This window comes from Phragmites australis, chromosome 7 (assembly GCF_958298935.1).
Source record: "Phragmites australis chromosome 7, lpPhrAust1.1, whole genome shotgun sequence".
Taxonomy (NCBI): domain Eukaryota; kingdom Viridiplantae; phylum Streptophyta; class Magnoliopsida; order Poales; family Poaceae; genus Phragmites; species Phragmites australis.
Genome location: NC_084927.1, coordinates 7,612,398 through 7,634,388, shown reverse-complemented (window position 1 = coordinate 7,634,388; position 21,991 = coordinate 7,612,398). Strand labels below are relative to the sequence as shown.

At 45.9% G+C, this 21,991-nt stretch overlaps 1 protein-coding gene and 1 non-coding gene across 2 annotated transcripts; both read right to left on the bottom strand.

Moving 5' to 3' along the window:
- Positions 1-7,680: 7,680 nt before the first annotated feature.
- LOC133923938 (putative inorganic phosphate transporter 1-13) lies at positions 7,681-9,646 on the bottom strand. Its single transcript, XM_062369247.1, has 2 exons — positions 9,130-9,646; positions 7,681-8,953 (listed from the first exon to the last, which is right to left on the bottom strand). The coding sequence occupies exons 1-2, from the start codon at positions 9,625-9,627 to the stop codon at positions 7,934-7,936; spliced, it is 1,518 nt and encodes a 505-aa protein (XP_062225231.1). The 5' UTR covers positions 9,628-9,646; the 3' UTR covers positions 7,681-7,933.
- A 5,020-nt stretch (positions 9,647-14,666) lies between these two features.
- Positions 14,667-14,805, bottom strand: LOC133925676 (small nucleolar RNA Z247). The gene has a single exon (XR_009910950.1). It is a non-coding gene; the product is annotated as a small nucleolar RNA Z247 (small nucleolar RNA).
- Between the last annotated feature and the right edge of the window lie 7,186 nt (positions 14,806-21,991).

Here is a 21,991-nt window from a genome sequence, read left to right as displayed (position 1 = left end):
TGGGGGACCCTACCAGGGGTAGTCACCCCACGCCTGCAATACTTGCGGGGTGGTCGGCCAGGCTGTACATGATCGGGGAGTCCAACCATTTCAGAGGCCTTGTGGCCTCCGTGCCCGGGGTTGTCGAGCACACCTCGCGCCGCATGGTCTTGACGGTGCGGCAGAACGAGGGCGTGTATGCGCCTCCATCGATGAGAGTGATGGTGTGCTCAGGCTCTTGAAAGCCGAGCTCTTGGTTGTCGGGGACGGCTTTGTCTTTGCCGCCCCTGCGGGGCTCTTCACGGTTCCTCTGGCGCTGCTCAATGAGACCTTTGACTGTGCGGCACTCCGTGAGGTCATGCCACTCGGTCTGGGGGATCTGGCACCACTTCCCCAGCTCGGGCCTCGCAGAAGCGGGGGCCCTTGCGGGAGCAGGAGCCCTCCACGGAGCCGGAGCCCTCGGAGGGGCTGGAGCCCTTGCGGGTGCGGGCCTTCTGTCGGCGGCCGCCTGGCGCGCTGGCTGGCGGTCAGGCTCCTGGGCTGGCCCATGGGCAGGGCCCTGGGCCGGCACGACAGGGATAGCCTAGCGCCTTCTTCTCTTTTTCTTTTCCCTCCTCTTAGAGCGGGAAGGACCTGTTGATCGGCAGCGGGTTGCTCAGGGCGCGGAATGTGCCACGCCCGAGCCTCCGACGCCTTGGCGCACTTGTTGGCCAATGCGAAGAGTTCCACGGTGGTCTCGACCTCGTGCGTGCCCAGCTTCTCGAGCATCCGCTCATCACGGACACCCTGCCAGAATGTGACAATGATGGCGTGGGGGGTTATCTGCGGGATGGTGTTGCGGACCTGGCTGAAGCGCTGGATGAAGCACCGCAACGTCTCCCCCTCCTGCTGTTTCACGGTGTGGAGGTCGCACTCTAGGCCGGGGCGCATGAACGTGCCCTGAAAATTAGCCACAAATTGGTGGTAGAGGTCATCCCAGGAGCCGATGGATCCTGGGGATAAGTTCATAAGCCAAGAACGGGCAGAGCCCGTCAAGGCTACATGAAAGTAATTGGCCATTACCTTTTCACTACCGCCAGCCTCTTGGACAGCGGTGGTGTATATTTGGAGGAACTCGACGGGGTTGATGGACCCGTCGTACTTCTCCGGCAGTTCTGGTCGGAACTTGGTGGGCCATTTAACCCGGTGGAGCTCGCTGGTGAAGGCGCAGCAGCCTGTCCCATACCCTGCTGCGTGGGCAGTGCCCTTGGGCGGTGAACGCCGGCGAGCCGGAGAGCCCCGGTGGTCATGGGCCGGCATGGAGGAGGCCTGGTCCTCAGCTTCGGCCTCATGCCGGTACTCCCGCTGGCGCTCAAGGGTAACACGCGCGTCTTCGACGGCCCTCTGCTCATTGAGGTGCAAGCATAGGTCCTGAGCTCTGGTAGTGGCCAGGGGGGCGGCACTCTGATTGGAGGCCCCCCAGCCGGTTCGGCCGCCACCCGAGGATGGACCGGCCTTGGTTGCGCCACGGTGGGAGGTAGCGCGGGAGCTTTCGGCCAACACCTGATGGTGAGCTGTGCCCACCAAGGCGGCCACCTCCTGGAGCCAGCGGCCTTTTGGGGTTTCCCCCACGCGCCTGTGGGTGCCTGAGGAGAGCTTACGCCACAAGCAGCGCGCTCCCAGGACTGGCATCGCCGAAGGCTAGCCTGCACCACAACAGCACCCGGCGCTGTCCAGACGTGGACCTCGCGGCAGGAGTTTCTGCCGCTTGCTGAGGGTTAGGCGGTGTGCTTGCAACGGCGACAGCGGCCCTGCTGGGCTCGGCGCCATGGTCCCCATGAGAGGGAAGCGCCGTGCGGGCAGACCGTGGCTGCTGCTGAGGAGCAGCAGCGACTGGGGCCTCCTACGCGATGGGCTCCATTTCCTCACTGGAGCTGGAGCCGGTGCGTCGGAGACGATGACCACCTGCCATTTTTCTGCAGGAAAATAAGACAAATTCAGGGATGCAACCCCCCTACCAGGTGCGCCAGTTGTTGGAGGGTGAACTCCTAAAGCAGGGATCCGGAGGGACCCCCTTTGAGATTTGGCCGGGAGGATGATTCTGAATCTGTTTTGCGGGTGAAATAAATGGGCGTAAATGCAATGGCAGGTGGGATGAAAGGATCGGATACAGAATGCAGTAAATGCTCAGGAGGTTTTTTAGACAGGTTTGGGCCGCACTGAGCGTAATACCCTACTTTTGTGTGTGTTATAAATGCTCTGAGAATGTCTCTCAGATGTATTGTTGGTTACAAGGATGTTTGTCTATCCTAGAGCTTCGAGCTCCTTGTTCTTCAGGGGTCTCAGCTCCTGTGCCTTCTTCCTCGGCTTCCTTCAATTGAACCCTGTCCGAGAGTCGTTGTCAAAACCGTCCCCTCTCCGAGGTGCCCGCCCGGCTTTAAATACTCATCGGGCGATGCTCAGAAAGGGATGGCACGAGTTTCAAGGTGCCATAAATGGAAAGCAACCATCATGGGCTGCTGCGCGAGGTGACGGGGAGGGTTGAAAACGCACCCCGTCCGGTCTTGTTCGTCATCACGCCGTTCTGCACGGGCGTCGCGGAGAGGGCTTACCGGGCAGCCACCGAGGAGCCCAGCGTGCTCGTTCGGTCTTGTACGCCTGCCACAGCAGGGCGGCAGGCGGGGCGCCTTGGGCCCCGCGAGGTTATCTCAAGGCGCGCCGGATGTCGCGGGATGGGACCCGTGCATTAAATATTCGCAAGCCTCCCTGCCAGGCCAGGGCAGGGACTGACACCGAGCGTGGCAGGAGCAGTTGGAAGTGATAGGCTACGCGCCCTCTTAAATGTGGCATCGGACCTTTCACTGGTTGAAACCTCACCGCTGGACCTCTTTGGGGGCCACCGGCGAAGGACTTCTTAGGCCATAGGGGAACCGAATGCTCGGGGGTCAGTGTTCATAGCCCCGAGCACTCTCTCCTGGATATACCCTTTCTTGGTCCTTGGGGAACCGAGTGCTTCGGGGCCACTGTTCACGGTCCCGAGCACTCTCTCCCAAAATTGACTATTCAGATCCGCAGGGAATCAAGTGCTCGGGGGTCGCTGTTCACGGCCCCGAGCACTCTCTCCCGGAACTAATGTCCTTGGGTCCTCGGGGTACTCGGGTGCTCGGGGACCACTGTTCGCAGCCCCGAGCACACCCTTCCCGGTACTCGACTTTTCTGGCCGTTGGGGAACTTGGGTGCTCGGGGGCCACTGCCCGTAGCCCCGAACACTCTCTTCTCGGCACTTGGTCTTCTCGGGTACCCGGGGACTACTGTTCATGGCCCCGAGTACCCTCTCCCGGGACTTAGTCTTTTCGCACTTCGGGGAGATAATCTCCGTGGGAGGGTGCCACGTGGCAACCTGCTGATCTGGCCTCGGGACTCGGGGACCCCTGGTTCTTGTGTCACCGACAAGTGCCAGTTCAAATTAAAAACAAACACTGATAGTATCAGTACTGGTTTTTAGTATGAACCGACACTGATAATAACTTATCAGTGCCGGTTATTTTTTAAAATTGGCATTGATACTGATTTCCTTATGAACTGACAGTGGTAATCGCATTAGTGCTGGTTCTAACTAAACCGGCACTGATGGCCTGGCATGAGTGACTTTTTCTATTGTAGTGTGGGTTCATAGATGAAATCTAGGAACTCGACTATAGAGTGAATCTGCAAATCCCTGTCTTTCAGTGTATTAAATCGGTCAACCACCCAAATGGTGTGGAGGTGAACAACTACAGGGTTCACAACTATTGACCTTAGCATTGTAGGCCACAAAGATGACCCGTAGGTACTGGCTGATTACGTTGCACAAGTTCTATATATAATTAACCCCGTGAATGAAAAGAAGCACATAGTCTTTGCCGAAAAAGAAAGAATTGTTAAAGTTGACAATTTGATGATGTGCCGCTTTTCGGAGATCCAGAAAAGATAAAACTTGTAGAAGCAACCCTCGATAGATCTTTGATGCCCTACATGCACCTTGATGGTGTAGGGAAAATAGTTCAAGGCAAATAGTGCCATGTTATGTAACTTAGTTTTCAATGTGATTTTTATGTTATGCAACATATTTTCTAATGTGATATTCATGTTATATAACTTAATTTCCAATGTTATAATAGATTCGCAAATGTGACAAAAATAGATAATATTTAATAAATCTAACAAAAACATATTTAAAACATATTTAATTTATGTTGAGGGCATGTATGGAGTAATAATATGCTTTAATTTATATTTAGGGCATGTATTAACTAAGAAGCTTAATTTTTTTATTAACTATACACATTGCCATAATAAAAATATGTATTGCAATGATATGACATAATATACGAGATTGTATTAAGGACATGTATTAAATATATGCATATTGTATATGTATTAGAAGAATATTTCCTAGGAATAAAATAAAAAACATATTTAAAACTTTTCCACATGCGAGTACTATAGTCTATCGCATGTGGAAATGAATTTCCATAGGCGGTTCATTAAGTCAAGGGCCTATGAAAATGCATTTCCGCAGGCAGTTTCATAAATCAACCTTCCATAGGCGGTTTTTTAAGTAAACCGCATATGAAAATGCATTTCCATAGGTAGTTTCTTAAGTCAACTGCATGTGGAAATGAATTCTATATATAGCTCGCACGAGATGTTGTGAAACCCTAGTCCCGTTTACAAACTTAGATAGCACTGTGCCGACAAGCTGCTTAAGTTCCGCTGTCGTGCCCTCTCCCTCTGACCATAGTTCCACCGCCGTTCTCCACTGCTGACGCCGACACCGCCCTGGAGTCCAAGAGCTGACGCCCTCGCCCTCGATGCCATCCTCCACTGTCACGTCCTCTCCCTCTGGCCCCCGTTCCACTGCCATCCGCCACCACCGACACCAACACTGTCTCGAGTTTGAGCGTCGATGCCCTCTCCCTCCGACACTGTCCACCACCACCTCGACTCCCGAGGGACCTCCTTTGATCCGCACGTCTGCCGACGCGTCGTCCACATTACCGACAACAACCTGAGTGGTGAGTGCCCTTCCCCCTTCTCTCTCTATTTATACCCGGCCAAACCATCGTAGCAGGTGCTCTGGCTAAGCCGTGGTCCTTTCTTCTCTTGTGTGATGCCCGACCATCGCGCCGATGTGCTCTGTGTGATACTCGGCCATCATGATGTCGTCCTCTATGTTCTGTATGATGCTGTCATGCTCTGTCTATACATCTATATAGTAATTATTTATAAATTGATAATTACTTCTTGGCATTCGAATATAGCCTACAAGTGGTACGTAATGAAAGGTGGGAGACTCGATACGGCCAAGCCAGATGCGATGGTGGTCTATACACACTTTCAGTAATAGCACACCTCTAATGTTTGTATCTCACTATATGACGAATAGTACTATTGAACTAACAAATATGTTACATTTATTTGAAGTGTCACCAGCAAGGTTTCAACTCTGTTCTTTGTGGATACTATATTTACCAGTTTCTTAGGGTAAACAGGAGGTACATAATGAACTCAAGGATGTAAGTCATCATTGTGCTTGCACGTTCTTATTTAATCTTATTTCCATTGTCAGTAGTGTTTAATTCTTTTAGTTGTGTTTTCATTGCAGGCACGGAGGATCGAATATACTAACACCTCGCTCACCGATGAATATATCCAAAACGTCCAACGTGACATATGCTGGTTCATCATGCACGAAGTCATCCACAAGAATGGTAGGTTCTTTGACCACAGAGGTCAATCGGCTAGCCATCCGAGGCTTTGTGAGTGGGAGAGAAAACAATATGTGTTGAATATTTGGCTTGTGATGTAAATTGACTTGTGATGTAAAAATATTATACTTGTGAATATTATTATACTTGTGTTAAATCTTGAACTTGTGTTGATTATTGAAATACTATTAAAATCTGTGATGTAAAAATCTATCTTAAAAATGTGATAAAATCTAGATGGAATAAAATATATGCCTATTATGAATTTTTGAATGAAATGCATACCATGGGTGGATCCTTATATCACCCGCCTATGGTATTCTATATATCTGCAGACGGATGTTAAAGTGCATCGCCTGTGAAAATCTATTACTAGAGACGGCTTACTTAAGAAACCGTCCGTGATAATAGATTTTCACAGGCGGTTCCTTAAGAAGACTACCTATGGAAACAAATAAACACAGACGACCCCTTTAAGTAACCGCTTATGGAAATATATTATCACAGGCGGTTCCTTAAGTGAACCACCTATGATAATAGATTTTTACAGACGGACTCTTTTGCCTTTGTGAAAATCGTCTATTTTCATAGACCTTCGATTAGAGGTAGGTGGCTAAACGTATGTGGAAACGGGTTACCACCCGCCTCTGAAAATTATTTTTATAGTAATGCTATACGTATCAGCTACTTGATTTAGAGACTGATACATGATGTATAAGAGACTCCCATGTACCTAAGACTTGGAATATGCGTGGGTTAGAACTTTTTATTTAAATTGTGTCACGCACCCAAGAACATGAACTCAAGAACTTTGGCTGTAATATCGTACTGAGATATGAGAAGCATATGTGGATTGCTCTCGATTTCTTGTGAGCTTAAGCTTTTATGTAAATCGGTTGGTACATGCAACTCAATACATATCGGGTAAGATAATTAGGTGAAGCATACGTTGGCTTTATAGGTAGGCCCTGTTCCCCAATGTCTAGGCAAAAAGAATGAAATTAGAACATTATAAATTTATAATGGCACGAAACTACTTTTTAGACAAGTTTACTCATCATATTCCATCCAAATACTAATAAAGGTAAATCTTCAAAAATAAACCCATGAAGGTATGGACGACGGTGAAGGTTAAAATATTATTTATGGGAAATGTTAAAATAGTTTTGATTTGACGTACTGTAGAATGTCTATGTTCACGGGGAAGCTCGTGGCTTCTAGTGGAACAAGGGGTTTTTTTTCAATTAATGATATGATAAAACATATAAATGACCTCAGTGGCTGTGGCTCAGAATCGTTGAAAGGTGGGTATTGAGCTCGTTCCCTACCTATGAAATGGTTATGAAGCTTTGCCCCGCTTAGCTAAACGGAGACATGACGTAAAGACTACCACGAGCTTTTCAATTGATGATGTTTTAGCCAATATAAAAATATGGGATTTAGCTAACATATGAACAAAGTATAAGGGATTTCAATTCCAACCCTTTTTACCGATTTTTCCTCATATTTACTGTCGTATTGATTTCGTAGGAAATTGTAGGCAGGTTACCAGGATATGTCGCAAGCAATGGATGTCCTGCAATAGCATTGCAAGCATTAATTAACACGCTATGTTCGTTGGTCGCTGGAGTCATACGTGGAGATTATTACGAGAGTTACAACAAGATATTGGACAAACTCTTGTTAGGAATATACCGCGGATCTGCTGAGATTACCCAAGACTAGTATGCAGTACATAACATTGACACTGACTCGCCCGTAGGGATCGAAGAGTCCGTCCATGCAGCTGGGTCAAGGTCAACGTGGTTTTATTAGCATACAGCTATGTCCTATTTTTCTTTTCAAAATGGCTGCAGAGCTACCTATTATATTGAAAAAGAAGAAACCATCATAACGTGTGAGAGTATAAAAACAAGTTTCTTACAAAAAGGAAAGCGGGAGTTACTGATTTCAAAACTTCCATTGCGGCAAACATACATAATATTTATTGGACCTACCCCATGGTTGTAGTCTTAAGAGGAAATTACAAAATTACCATTAGACAAACCCTAGGTTGCCGAATTACCATTAAAGACCGCGGCCTTGGCATCATGGAACATTTGCAAGGAACCATGAATAAAAAAAAGCTCATGGCACATTTGCATGGCAACATCAATAAATAAACATATATCGACGATGTAGTAGCACACATATATACCGATGTATGTACCGTGAAGAGAACTCGACTAAATAGCCACCACGCGTATACACTCAGCCGCAGCAACCGCTGCGGCGTCATCCTGTGGCTGTTGTTCTTCCATTTCTCCTGTTATATCCTCTAGGGACTTCCCTTTCGACTCGGGCAGCAGGAGGGTAAACATAAGACCAACTAGGTTGCACCCAACAAGCGCAAACAGCATTCTTCGGACGTCTTTTTCCGTGTTCACAAAGCCAAACACGCCGATGATGGCGCCGATCTTCCCGAACGCCCCAGATATCCCGTGGCATGTCGAGCGTAGCCATGACGGGAAGATCTCCGCTGGAATGATGAATGTTGTGGTGTTGGGCCCAAAGTTGGCGAAGAACAAGGTCATTCCATACATGACAGCAAAGCCGTACTTGTTCCCTTGTTCGATCCAGTGATCATAAGGGACGGCGAGGCAGAGTATGAAAATGGACATCATGGTGAACCCGAGCAGCTGGATCTTGACACGGCCAATGCGGTCCACGAAGATGACGGTGACAAAGTACCCTGGCAATGTAGCGCAGAGTGCGATGGCCGTGTGCACTTCGGTTATTTTGATCATGCGCTTGAGCGGGTTGTCTTTGTCCGGACATGGAAGCAGCCCTACCTTGGTGAAGATGTCCTTCATGAACAGGTTAAGCGAGTAGAAGGTAATGTCGAGGACGAGCCAACACACGGTGGTGCCGAGGAGGTGGATACCGTGGCGGCGGAGGAACTCCGCTGATAAGAGACCATACTGGTCTTGCCTTGTGAGCTCGTTCACGGCTTCTTCTTCGGGGATGATGTGTACGTTGAGCACGGTGGACATGTCTGAGGCAGCCTTTTTCGCGTTCTTGGCGACGAGCGCGGTGTACCGTGCCGTCTCGGGCATCTTCATGCGCCAGTAGTAGGTGAGGGCTGCCGGTATGGCGCCGAACATGAGAACAATTCGCCAGACAAAGTCAGCGTTGGATGGACTGCTGTTCTCAAAGGCCGCTGACACCACCATGCCAACGATCCCAGCTGCAAGGTTGCCAAAACCCTGCAAATCCATCAATGCAGATGTGTTAGCTATCGCCTATCGATCGGTTGTGCTCATTCAACATTCATAATTGCAAGCAAAGATCTTCTTAATTAGGACATCACAAGAAAGCATCATCGATGCCAATTCAACATCCATAATTTCAGAAGCAAAGAATGGGCCATATATGTGCTCACTTGCATGGCGAAAACAGCCGCGATAAAGGCGCCGCGCGTCCTCTTGTTGGCGTACTCCGACATGATGGTTGCCGAGAGCGGGTAGTCACCGCCAATGCTGACGCCGAGCCAGAAACGGAAGAAGCAGAGCACGGTCACCACGTTCTTCCCCTTGCGCTTGCTGAAGGAGAGGCCGGAGGCGAGGGAGCAAGCGATCATGAGGACGAGCGTGACCCCGTAGATGAGCTTGCGGCCCATCTTGTCACCGAGCCAGCCGAAGACGAGCTGGCCGGGGACGGCGCCGCACAGCGCGATGCCGTTGATGGTGGCGGATACTACGCGAGGAGTTGATCCCTGGTAGTACTGGTAGGTGAGGAGTTCGGCGACGAGGGAGATGGAGAAGAGGTCGTAGGCGTCGGAGAAGAAACCCATGCCGGCGATCATGGTCGCCGTGAAGTGGTAAAGCTGCGTCCTTGCCACATCCAGGGCGTGCAGTACTCTCAGCTGGCCGCGAGCCATTGGTCTCACCGACACTACTCTTTCTTCCTTCCATTGTTATTATTGCCGACGTGAAAATAAATAGAGCTGCACAAATGGTTGCTTTCAGGCGTTCCAGGGGTAACGGTTGTCTCCAAAGAGATAAACATAAATAACTGCCATAGGCATGTAATTTTCTGTTCTGTCCTGGAATGTTTCTACTATCAGACGCTAACATATGGATAATATGAGTGATGCTCCGAACTATAATAAAATTGGTTATTGAAAGCTCAAAAACGTATAATGAATTTCGATAAACATCGGATGCTTGTTGCAATATAGCACTTACCATTGCAATAGTTCTCTTAAAACATTGCCTTCGTGTTCCAAAGAAAGCGTAAAAATAATTGCCTCCTAGACATTCCATTTGGTTCGCCTGTTTTTGTTTTTTCCGAAGACACCTTATAATTGTGAATGGTCTGATGGAGACAATAAAATTCTTGGATATTTGTCTTAACATATGTACTATATTGAATATAGTTTTGAGGGATTTGAAGAGAAAAATGTTGCAAACCTCGCAAATTACACTTCAAGGTACACTCTCTCCCTCTCTCGCCCTCCTTAAATATAAATATTTTAATGTCTATAGTGTGTTTCAAAGAATGACATCCAATTGGAGTGTCGTGGTGCTACTTTCGCCTTGAAACAAGTGGTTGTAGAATAACATGTTGCAGCATATATACTAGACCATGTAAAAAGTGAGAGAAAAAGGAAACTGGTAGGAAGCTGATAGAAATCAACAATACTGAAAATTACGTGCTTGATTCTTCCTTCAACGAAACTGGTAGGAATTTGCTGCTAGTCGATCGTCGTACAAGTCATCCCGGACGGCAGGAACAAACAAGTATTATCTTTCAATCCGGCAAATGATTGACCTTTTTTTTCTCCCATCTGGCCAATAGATTAGGGTGTGTGACGTACAGGATGACACCTTGGGATTGTACGCGTCAAGAGCAATATCCTCCGAATCAATTGCAGATACCAGATTCTGTAAGACTGATGATATGCCAATGCCGTTGACTGCACGCGTTATTATATATGGTCTGTGTGAAATAATCAGAGGTGCGGAAGTTTGGATGGAAACGTAGTGCCTTCTCCTGGCGGGCGTGTACGTGTTAATATAGGCGAGGAAACTCCCCTCGCATGGATTACAATTGGTTTGCATGTCTTGCGGTGATCACAACTAACTCTATCTAGAGTACAACAGATCTAACTAATAGCTGATCAACCTTGCACGTCATGCAAACACAAACTCTGAATTACATTTGTTTATCTAACACTCCTCCTCAATCACAACCGCGTGAGAGGTTGAGATTGTGCTTGAAGTTCTCCAGCTGTCAAACAGTCATTGCTTTGGTGAATCCATCTGCCACCTGATCACCTGAGGGAACAAAGTCTATCTGCAAAAGATTTCTAGAAACTCTTTCCCTAACAAAGTGATAATCAACCTCAATATGTTTAGTTCTAGCATGAAACACTGGATTAGACGAGAGGTACTTAGCTCCTAGATTATCACACCACAATTTGGCAGTCGGTGGAGTATAAATACCAACTTCTTTTAATAATGTCTGAATCCACATTATCTCTGCTGTTGCATTTGCAATGGCTTTATATTCTGCTTCGGTGCTTGATCTGGAGACTATGGCTTGTTTGCGTGCACTCCAGGATATTAAATTTGACCCAAGAAAAATAGCAAACCCTCCAGTAGACCTTCTGTCATCTAGAGAACCTGCCCAATCTGCATCTGTAAAACCACTGATCATCATTGAGTTAGACCGACTAATCTTGAGACCTACCCTTGTATTCTGTCTCAAATACCTTAATATTCTTTTTACTACTGTCCAGTGAACCTCAGTAGGTGCATGTAGAAATTGACATACTTTGTTAACAGGGAATGCTATATCAGGTCTGGTGAGAGTTAGATATTGCAGAACACCAACTATACCTCTGTAGTTTGTAGCATCTTTAGTACCCAAAGGAGATCCTTCAAACGTAGATAACTTCTCACTAGTAGAAAGTGGTGTGCTAACAGGTTTACATTCTGACATATTTACTCTTTTAAGTAAATCAGATGCATACTTATCCTGTGTTAAAACTATACCATCACGTACCTTGCTCACTTCAATTCCAAGGAAATAACGCAATTCTCCTAGATCTTTCAATGCAAAGTCCTGTCTCAGATCATGTAGCAGACTTGTAGTGGCTTCTGTAGTTGAACTGACTACTATAATATCATCAACATAGATCAACACAAATACTGTTACTCCTCCTTTGTTAAAATAAAACAAAGAAGTATCTGCCTTTGATGCACTAAAGCCAAGTTTAATCAATTTAGAACTGAGTCTAGCATACCATGCTCGTGGTGCTTGCTTCAAGCCATAAAGAGCCTTGTCCAATTTGCATACAAAGTTGGGCATTGTGATGTCTACATAACCAGGAGGCTGTTTCATGTATACTTCTTCTTCTAGTATCCCATGGAGAAAAGCATTTTCTACATCTAGTTGCCTCAAACTCCAACCTTTCGAAACAGTAATAGATAAAATAGTCCGAATTGTAGTCATTTTTACAACTGGACTAAACGTATCTTCGTAGTCTATGCCATATCTTTGTTTGAAGCCTTTAGCTACCAACCGAGCCTTATATCTGTCTAGACTCCCATCAGCTTTAAGTTTCGTTTTATATACCCATTTGCAATCTATGACGTTGCTGCCTTTCTTAGGTGGAACCAAGTGCCAAGTTTTATTCTTCATTAATGCATTGTACTCTATATCCATAGCTTCTTTCCAATGTTTGCTAATTAGAGCTTCTTCTACACTGTGTGGTTCATCACTAATAGCAGCAAGACCATAGCGAATACGACCATCAGTAAATACCTTAGGTTTCGTGATGCCATCCTGGAGTCTGGTTCGTGGCCGTCCTTGTGAAGCTTGTACCGGTTCTGGAGCTGCATCTGATTTAGGATCCGAGGCCTCCGGCGTAGAAGATCCGGCTTCAGGCGGCGACGCAGAGACTCCAGAAGGCGACGCAGAGACTCCAGAATCAGGCGGGGCAGATCGGGCAGATCCCGAGTGGGATTCTATCGGAGTAGCACGGTCCCCCTGGCGCTGGACTCCGCGTGGCGTCCGCACGTGGAGACGAGCCCGGATTGGCCCATGTGTCGCCGGAAGAGGTGCCTGCCGATCCCGGAGCTGCTTGGCGTGGGAAAAAGGACGGACTCGTGCCTGTGCCATCTCCGGATGTTGTGCCCTGTGTATCATCTGTTTCTCCACAAAAATTATTAGAGTTTTCACCATTAAACATATGATCAACTACAAATTCTCCCCCTGTTGATGGATTAAGCAAGGAAGGAGGAAGAATAAGAATTTCAGAGCGAATTCGAGCGCCTGCATTGGCATGTAGTTTAGCAAAAGGAAAAATATTCTCATCGAATATTACATCGCGAGAAATATAAATACGTCCTGACGTTATATCCAGACACTTAAAACCCTTGTGGAGATTGCTGTAGCCAAGGAAGGCACATTCCTTAGACCAAAAGGCAAGTTTATGCTTGTTATATGGGCGCAAATTCGGCCAACAAGCACATCCAAAGACGCGCAAAGCTGAGTAGTCAGGTTGGGTATGGAACAGGTGCTCGAGAGGGGTCTCAAAATTGATGACTTTGCTGGGTGTTCGATTGATGAGGAATGTAGCCGCAAGGAAGGCTTCATCCCAAAATTTGAGAGGCATATGTGCATGAGCTAAAAGAGACAACCCTACTTCCACAATGTGTCGGTGTTTTCGCTCAGCGGTGCCATTTTGTTGGTGAGCATGAGGACAGGAAACTAGGTGAGAGACCCCAATTTTTGTAAAAAAGGAGTTCAGTCTCTCATATTCGCCTCCCCAGTCGGTTTGAACAGCAATAATTTTTCGACCAAAAAGCCTTTCAACAAGATTTTGGAAATCTTTAAATTTGTCAAACACCTCAGATTTGATCTTAAAAGATAAATCCAGGTAAATTTGCTATAATCGTCAATAAAACTCAACGTAGTATTTGTACTTGCCCACAGAATCTGGCGCAGCACCCCAAACATCAGAGAATATGAGCTCAAGAGGATAGGTGGAAGTACTCGTAGCTCTAGGATACGGGAGCTGATGACTTTTTGCTTGTTGACAAGCATCACACACAGAACCTTTGCTTGAATCAAAAGAATATGGAAATTTATATGTTTTAAGAATCCTTTCAACAATAGGAAATGCAGGATGTCCTAAGCGACTATGCCATCTATCAAGTGGCACTTTATTGATTCCAAAGACTTGCTTGGGCGTAGGTGCAGGAGGAAGGGGATACAGCCCCTTTCGACAGGGTCCCTTAAGAAGAGTGCTCCTCATGTCCCGATCCTTTATAAGAAAGAAATTGGGGTGAAATTCAAAGAAGACATTATTGTCGGATGCAAGGCGATGAACAGAAATAAGGTTCTTTTTGGTAGAAGGAAGATGTAAGATGTCATGAAGATGTAGATTACGATCTGGGGTAAGAATTGTAGATTGACCAATATGTTTAATGTTCATACCTGCACCACTAGCGGTGTGGATCTGATCAGCACCATTGTATCTGTCACGGACAGCCAGCTTCTCAAGCTCTCCTGTGATGTGGTCGGTAGCACCTGTATCGGTGTACCAACTGTTGTCGATGGTGTAGGAGTTCATTGCAGCCGCCACATGTCTCTCTTCTGGAACGTAGCTTTCATCAAACCGGTGCCAACACCGATCTGCAGTGTGGCCGGTTTTGAAGCAAACTTGACACTGTGGTCTGGAGTTGCTACTGTTGGAGCCACCACGGTTGGAATTACCGCGGCCAGTACCTGCACTGTTGCCTTGTCGTTGATTGGTGTTGACGCTGTTGGTGTTGATTCGTCCGCGTCCACCAGAGCCCCGGCCACGGTTGGTACTGCGGCCACGGCCAAAGCCTCCTCCACGACCACCTCGGTTGGCCATATTGACCGAAGATGCAGAGTGACCATTGCCTAAAATCTCCATGCGAGTCTCAAAAGCAAGAAGTTGAGTATAAGCATCTCTTACCGACACAGATTCCTTGCTTGCAAGAAGGGCAGAGACTATGGGATTGAAATCTAAGTCAAGCCCGGTGAGGATGTATGTCAAGAGCTCTTCATCTTCAATTGGCCTGCCGGTAGCCGCCATCTCTTCTCCAAGGGTACGCATCTTGCCGATGTACTCCGTGATGGTCTGGTTTCCCTTCTGCGCCGTGGCCAATGCGAGCCGTGTGTTCACAGCCTGAGCTCTATTCTGCGACGAGTACATTGCCCCGATCGCAGACCAGAGATTCACCGCCGTTTCTTGAGCAGCGACTTGGGAGAGAACATCTCGTCCTAGGGAGCCGAGGACGAAACTCAGGACCTGTTGATCCTTGGCATACCATTCATCGTATGCTGGGTTGGGGATGAGAATTTCCTTGCCAGCGGCATCCTTGCCATTAATCTCTTTAGCAGGAATTGGTGTTGCCCCGGTAAGGTGTCCCTCCAAGCGCGATCCTCGGACGGCAGCGAGTATCTGCGCCTTCCACATTGTGTGGTTGGATTTGCTGAGTTTTTCGGTGATGGCGACTCCCACCAGAGGATTGACAATGGCGGAGGAGGAAGCCATGATGGTGGTAGATGGATTTCAGTTTGTGGAATTGGCTCTGATAACCATGTGAAATAATCAGAGGTGCGGAAGTTTGGATGGAAACGCCGTGCCTTCTCCTGGCGGGCGTGTACGTGTTAATATAGGCGAGGAAACTCCCCTCGCATGGATTACAATTGGTTTGCATGTCTTGCGGTGATCACAACTAACTCTATCTAGAGTACAACAGATCTAACTAATAGCTGATCAACCTTGCACGTCATGCAAACACAAACTCTGAATTACATTTGTTTATCTAACAGTCTGGACACTACGTTCAGTTCAATTGAGAAGCCATAGTGCAGTCCGATGAGACTAGGTACCCTGCTCGTAATTACCCATTTTGTAATAGTTTTGTTCTAGTGCCTACCACCTTTCACTATAAAGTGATCAACAATTCCCGAGCGCTTTATTTTAAATGGCCAATGGTGTAATACATATGCTATACATTTTAGTCTTGCTGGCAATTACGTACATGTTGGTGATTTTTTTATCAATAATTTACTTTCACTTTCGGAAAATATCCAAATTATACTAGAAATAGTGTCTTAGTCATGTATTTTCATTCGAACTCTGGTACTGTATAGAATGATGTTATTTTGCCACTTTCGTAATGTTGACTACTTTCGTAGTCGTTGAATTTGGGACGAACTATGAATAATTAAAATGCTAGTTGTGAAGTGCTATTAGAATTGTCACTGTGCAACATTTTTTTTTTTTGTCGTTGATCGTCTTGATCACTTATCTGTTTCTAGTGGCTAATAAAACCTTCGCGCACAAAATTGGATGATGGGATATATAATAAAACCGTCGCATACTTAATATCTATTTTTTTTTTTTAAAGCATACTTAAATATCTGATGGTCTAACAAAACAGTCACATACTTAAACCACGACGATCTAATGAAACCGTCGATAGGCTAATGAAACAATCTTGTATTGATATAGCCGTTGGGCGGATAATACCGTCGCGTACTACAATGACTGACGGTTATACAAAATCATAACGCATATGTATGACCCATGATGTTCAATCGCTGACGGTGTCCCGTTAGCAATACATATCCCCACTAGTACACAACACAGCTACACAGGCAGGTGGAAACATTTTTTCACAGGCGTTTAACGCACCCACCTAGGAACAAAGGCATGTGGAAATGAATGATTTTCACGGACGCAAAACTGACCACATGTGGAAATGGATTCTACAGACGGTTGGCATAAGGAACCGCCTGTGAAAATTTATTTTCACAGGCGGTTCTTTATGTCAACCGCCTATAGAAATACATTTTCACACCTTTCCACAGACGGTTTCTTAAGTCATCCGTCTGTGAAAGTACCTTTCCACAGATGGTTTCTTAAGTCATCCGTCTGTGAAAGTTTCACAAGTGGTTTGTTAAGTCAACCGCGTGTGAAAATGAATTTTCACATGTTGTTCCTTAAGCCAACCGCTTGTGGTATGTATTTCTTTCAAAAAAATAATTAGAATATATTTTATTCCCTCCAGATTTCACACAGTTTCAATAACATCACAGATATCAATAGCATCACATGGCATCACAGATTTCACAAATTTCAATATTTAACACAAGTACAATAATATTCACAACATCACAATCCTATATTGCTAAAGTCTTTCTTCTCCCACTCACAAAGCCTAGGATGGCTAGCTACTTCGCCTCCGCGATCAAATAATCTGCCATTCTTGTGGATGACTTCGTGTATAATAAACCAGCACATGTCATGTTGAACGTTTTGGATATCTTTGTCTGTGAGAGATTGGTTGGTTTTATTTTGGACCATCCGTGCCTAGATTGAAAACACAACTAAAAGAGTTAAAACACTACAGGCAACGAAAACATAACCAAATAAGAATGTGCATGCGCAATGATGACTTATGTCCTCAGGATTTGTTATGTACGTCCCGTTTACCCTAAGAAACTCGCAAACATAATATCCACAAAGAACGCTATTGAAACCTTGCTTGTGGCACTTCAAATAAAAACGCAACGTATTCGTTAATTCAATAAGACTCTTCATCATAAATAGCGAGATGGAAGCATTAAAAGTGTGTTATTACCGGAAAGTGTGTACGGATCGCCATCGCATCCGGCTTGGCCGTATCATGTATCCCACCTTTCGTTACGTACCACTTATAGGCCATATTCAAATGCCAATAATTAATTATCAATTCATAAATGATTTATAAGAATTTAATGTATGGGGATTTCTTTTACCTCTGTATAACGTCAATGAAATCTTGGTAGGATTTTTGTTGGAGATCGGCTGAGTCAAGGACCACGAGTTTGCTCGACTTGGGCATCAGTATTATATAAATATAGTGGTCGCTACATGAATACTTATGTTAGATTCTTGATCGATCAACTAAGTTGAATACTTATGTTAGGTTCATGACGTATCACACTTACTTAAAGTTGTAGGGAGCCAAGATGTAGTACTTGTCCTGCATTTCTAGTATAGCCCTTCCTATGTAGGCTGACATTTCGAGCCTTTTTTATTTGGCCAAGTCTTTTAGGACCCTTGCTTTATCCTTTTTACTCTTCCCCTTAATCTGAGGGTCATCAGTCCTCAAGTTCACGACTATTTTGGGCTGGGCAATTCGTTGCGGATTAATGAATCCGACGGGCCTCTTCAACTTTTCTACATCGTTAAATTGCATCCTACAGAACAAGTCACTAGTCATTAGCTTCTATAGCATACATTGGTAGATATATGAACGTAGGGGTAGATTGTAGGCACTTACAGGCACCACACGCTTATGAGATTGATGTCGAGTTTTTCACGGCGGAACAAAGCGCGTATGTCCTTAAAATCCAACATGAGATAGGAGTCTCCGCTTAGATAAACGTTAGCGGGGACAAAAGCAGTGATTACGGAGAACCCCACGCGACATGCCCTCATGTACCATTCGTGGAATTTCCTCATCTCCCATGTACCTTCTTGGAGTGGAAACGATGGCAGAAATGGCTTGCCATGCTCATATTTCTCAGGAACATCCGGTGTAGGCAAAAATCCATCTGAGGGGTACTTAATGTTTTGCCAGTCTCTTTCGCAAGATCACCCTTCGCTGGAGATTCCTGAGCGGATGATGCCTTTTCTTTTGAGGACAGAAGCCACCTCTTCACCGGATCAGGTAGAGTCTTCTCATATGGGGTAATCATTTTAGGGACTCTCCGATGCTCAGGTGATGGATGTGCCGGAGGCGCAGACGCTGGAGGCGGAGGTGCCGGAGTTGTAGACGGTGAAGCACGATGCGAAGTTGCATGAGGTGAGATACCGGGCGCGGGGGCGATGGTGCCTGAGGCGGAGAGGCTTGGATCTCGGGCTGAGGTGCCTGAAGCAGAGAGACTTGGCTCTGAGGCTGAGGTGCCTGAGGCAGAGAGGGTTGGCTCTAGGGTGGAGGTGCCTGAGTTAGAGATGCTGTGCACTGGGACAGCCGTGACGCTGGCGATTGTGACTTCTGACAGCTGAAGATGATATCCCGTCTGGGCCATAGAATGAAGTTGCCAACAACCTCATCGAGAATCTCGATACCCTCAGGTGTGCTGATGTCAAGCTTGTACTTCATGAAAACCGGCTGCACCGAGTCGACTTGTACCTTGGCGTAACCGGCCGGAATATCTTGATTGTGAAACACACGGCCTGAAATGGCCTAGCCAGTGGCAGCCTCGACAGTGAAGTCTCCCTTGCCGACCGGAACATGTAGAATGCAAGGGGTAGCCTCTGTGATATCATCCACAGGATATCTCTTGCTATCGACATGCGTGGACCCAACGCTTCTCCGAAAGCCTGGGCTGGTTGGTTGCTCTATCAGCATTAATGCCGCCCTTTTCTTTTCCTTTTAATTCCACATCTTCATGAATTGGATCTTAACATATTCTTGTATTTGTTCCTCTAGGGTCTTCTTATATCTATTACGGATCTTGTACTATCCCGCGGCATCTGGGAACCCATGCTTCCAGCCCACTTTTGATCCGATGCCTCGAGTGTGACCCGGGTGTTCCTTGTTCCCCAAGGCCTTGGTAAGCAGGTCATTCTCCCTGTTGTGCTCTAGAGACCCTTCATTAGCAATCCCTTGGATGGTCTGGGTCACCTCCATGGTCTTGGGGCTATTAAAGACTAAGTCCCCAGACTCGGTTCGTTGTGACCGAGCGTAGACCCAGTTCCTACTTCGCTCGTCACAATTTTCCAAAGGGTTGGGTTTCTCAGCCCGGGCAGCCTCTTCTTCTTGCCTCCTCCAATCAGGAATTTTGGGGGCGTACCCAGACGAGCCCAGATGATGGTGGTGCTTGTTCTTTTTCGCAAGGTGCTTGAACGATTCACCCAGTTTGATGGCCTCAGGTGTGGTCTTCTACCTAACAAACTCTGCCCATTGGTCTGGTGTAATTTTTCCATATTTATTAAAGGGTACCAGGTTCTTCTTCACGAATTCCTTATTCAGCTTACTCTTCCAGCCCTGGAAGCTCTTTCCCATAGTTTTCAATGCATTCTGTTTGGCTACTTCCTCTGTTCCCAAGGGGAATTAGATGGTTCTCTGCAATGTTACCCAGAGGAACTCCTTCGTCTCATCCGGCAGCAACCACCAATCTGTTATAGTGAATGGGACATACTCCTTGACAAGAAATCCGCAACTGTTGCGAAATTTGGCGCAAGCCTCACGAGGTGCAACAGGCTCCCCTTCAACACCGACCTGTGTTATTGTGTAAATGCCGGACGGCAACTTGTTTCTACTACGCTCGCCCCTTCTTCGTTTCAGCATAGGCCCAGAGGGACCCAAAGTTTCGGGCACAGAGGTAGTGGTGGGTTGTGGCGCAAAATGTTGTGACGCAGATGATCTACGCGAAGATCTTTGCACCCTCACCCTCTAGAGAAAAAAAAGGAGAGTTGACATAAGCAAAAGATATTCCTCAATTTAAGAAGTATAAAATGCATTGACTTAACTAAATACCTCTTCGGCGGGATCGTAGTCGTTGTCACTTTCCCGACGTCGGATCTCCCAATCGCACGAAACAGGGCTCGGGCTGTGATACAAGCCCGAGCTTTCACTGCTATTGGAGGACGGCTGGTGCGGGCTTGGGCTCCTATCCAACCTTCTGCTTGCATCCGCCCCATCTTGTGCCAGGACGTCCTCTATTGGGAGTGGCCTCTGTGCCGGGTTGCCCTCTATTGCAAGCGGCCTTTGTGCCGGGGCGTCCTCTCTTGGGAGCGGCCTCTGTGCTAGGGCGTCCTCTATTGGGAGAGGCCTACTTGCTTCTGGTTTCTTAGGCTCCATGATACTTACTCGACAACTGGATTATTGTTACATCGAAATATGCAATAATATTATTTTAGAGGAACGAAAAGGAATCATTGTATGTGTAAAAGAACAAGTTATGAACACACCAGAATAAGAATCATCAATTTTATGGTTAAATTGCTCAAGTTCAAGGATTCAATTCCATGCTTATATGATTTATTGCCTTGGGTACTTAGACCTTGGATGGTTTTTGGTAATCAGATTTGCCTGATGTGACTGCCTGCTTAGTTCACTCGACTAATGCCATACTGGGCTAAAAAAGTCACTTTTTTAGTGTCCTGTTATTACACTTAGTTAAATGCTATTCTTTTTAATACATGAAGTGAATTTCGGATGCTTGCAATGCCATCTATCTGCTTCTGTCGCATATATGTGAACTTCATTCAATTTTAAATATTTTGTTGTTCAGGTTGAAATCATTATATAATGAGTCGCCCGAGGATAAGACCATTACAGTATATAGGTGTGATCCTTTAGTTGACCTTTGCCGTGGGCCACAAGTCCCAAATACTTCCTTTGTCAAAGCTTTTTCATGTCAAGGTAATCATTTTTTGTTGTGCAATTAACCTCTGTGTTTTTCTTTTGAAATGGAATGTTTTAGATTTGAACTTACAAATAAACTTTCAGGCTTCATCATCATACCGGAGAGGAAAAGTAGACCGCGAGAGCCTGCAGAGACTATATGGAATTTCTTCCCCCTGATTCTAAACGTCTCAAGGTATAGCATATAATTTCTGCTATCAGTTCTTCACTGATCATAAGGACAATCGTAAACTAATACACAGTATCTAACTCTGGAAAACATGTCATTCATACTGCATAAGTTAACAATAGGTGGTAGTGCACTGAATCACCTTTGTGCTACTGTGGCTCATTTGATTCATGAACAATCATGATGACAAAGGTCACTAGGTTATTTTCTGGAAACCTTAGGTGCTGCCTTGTGCTGTCTTGTACTAACTACCCTAGAATAAGTCATTCTCATGACATATATTAGAAGTATGTTCTTTTCAGTCAACAAAATTAGAAGAGGTAGTGAAGCCAAATATACTTATCCTGCATAAGAGTCCATAAATTTCATAAATTCCCTAATAGAACGGAGTATTCGGAACTTCCTCGATTATGTGAAGTTTCTGATAAACGAGGTGCAACAGGCTCAAGTTCAAGGATTCAATTCCGCAGCCAACTAATAAGCACAGTCCAACATTTCTCTAAACCGAAATTGATTGTTGGTCAAGTATCTGTTCTCTCTTTTCCTTCAAATAAAAAATTGCTTTACAGTAGCAGTTGTCCTTTTATAGAACTAAAACAAAAGGTCAAAATACCTATGTACAATGCAGCATGTTTCGATAACTCAAAACATCAGTATGA

Excerpts from the sequence above, each read along its gene's own strand:
- LOC133923938 (XM_062369247.1), bottom strand. The coding sequence starts at position 9,627 with ATGGCTCGCGGCCAGCTGAGAGTACTGCACGCCCTGGATGTGGCAAGG. Across the intron at positions 8,954-9,129 it reads CGGCTGTTTTCGCCATGCAA|GGTTTTGGCAACCTTGCAGC; the intron begins GTGAGCACATAT and ends ATGGATTTGCAG.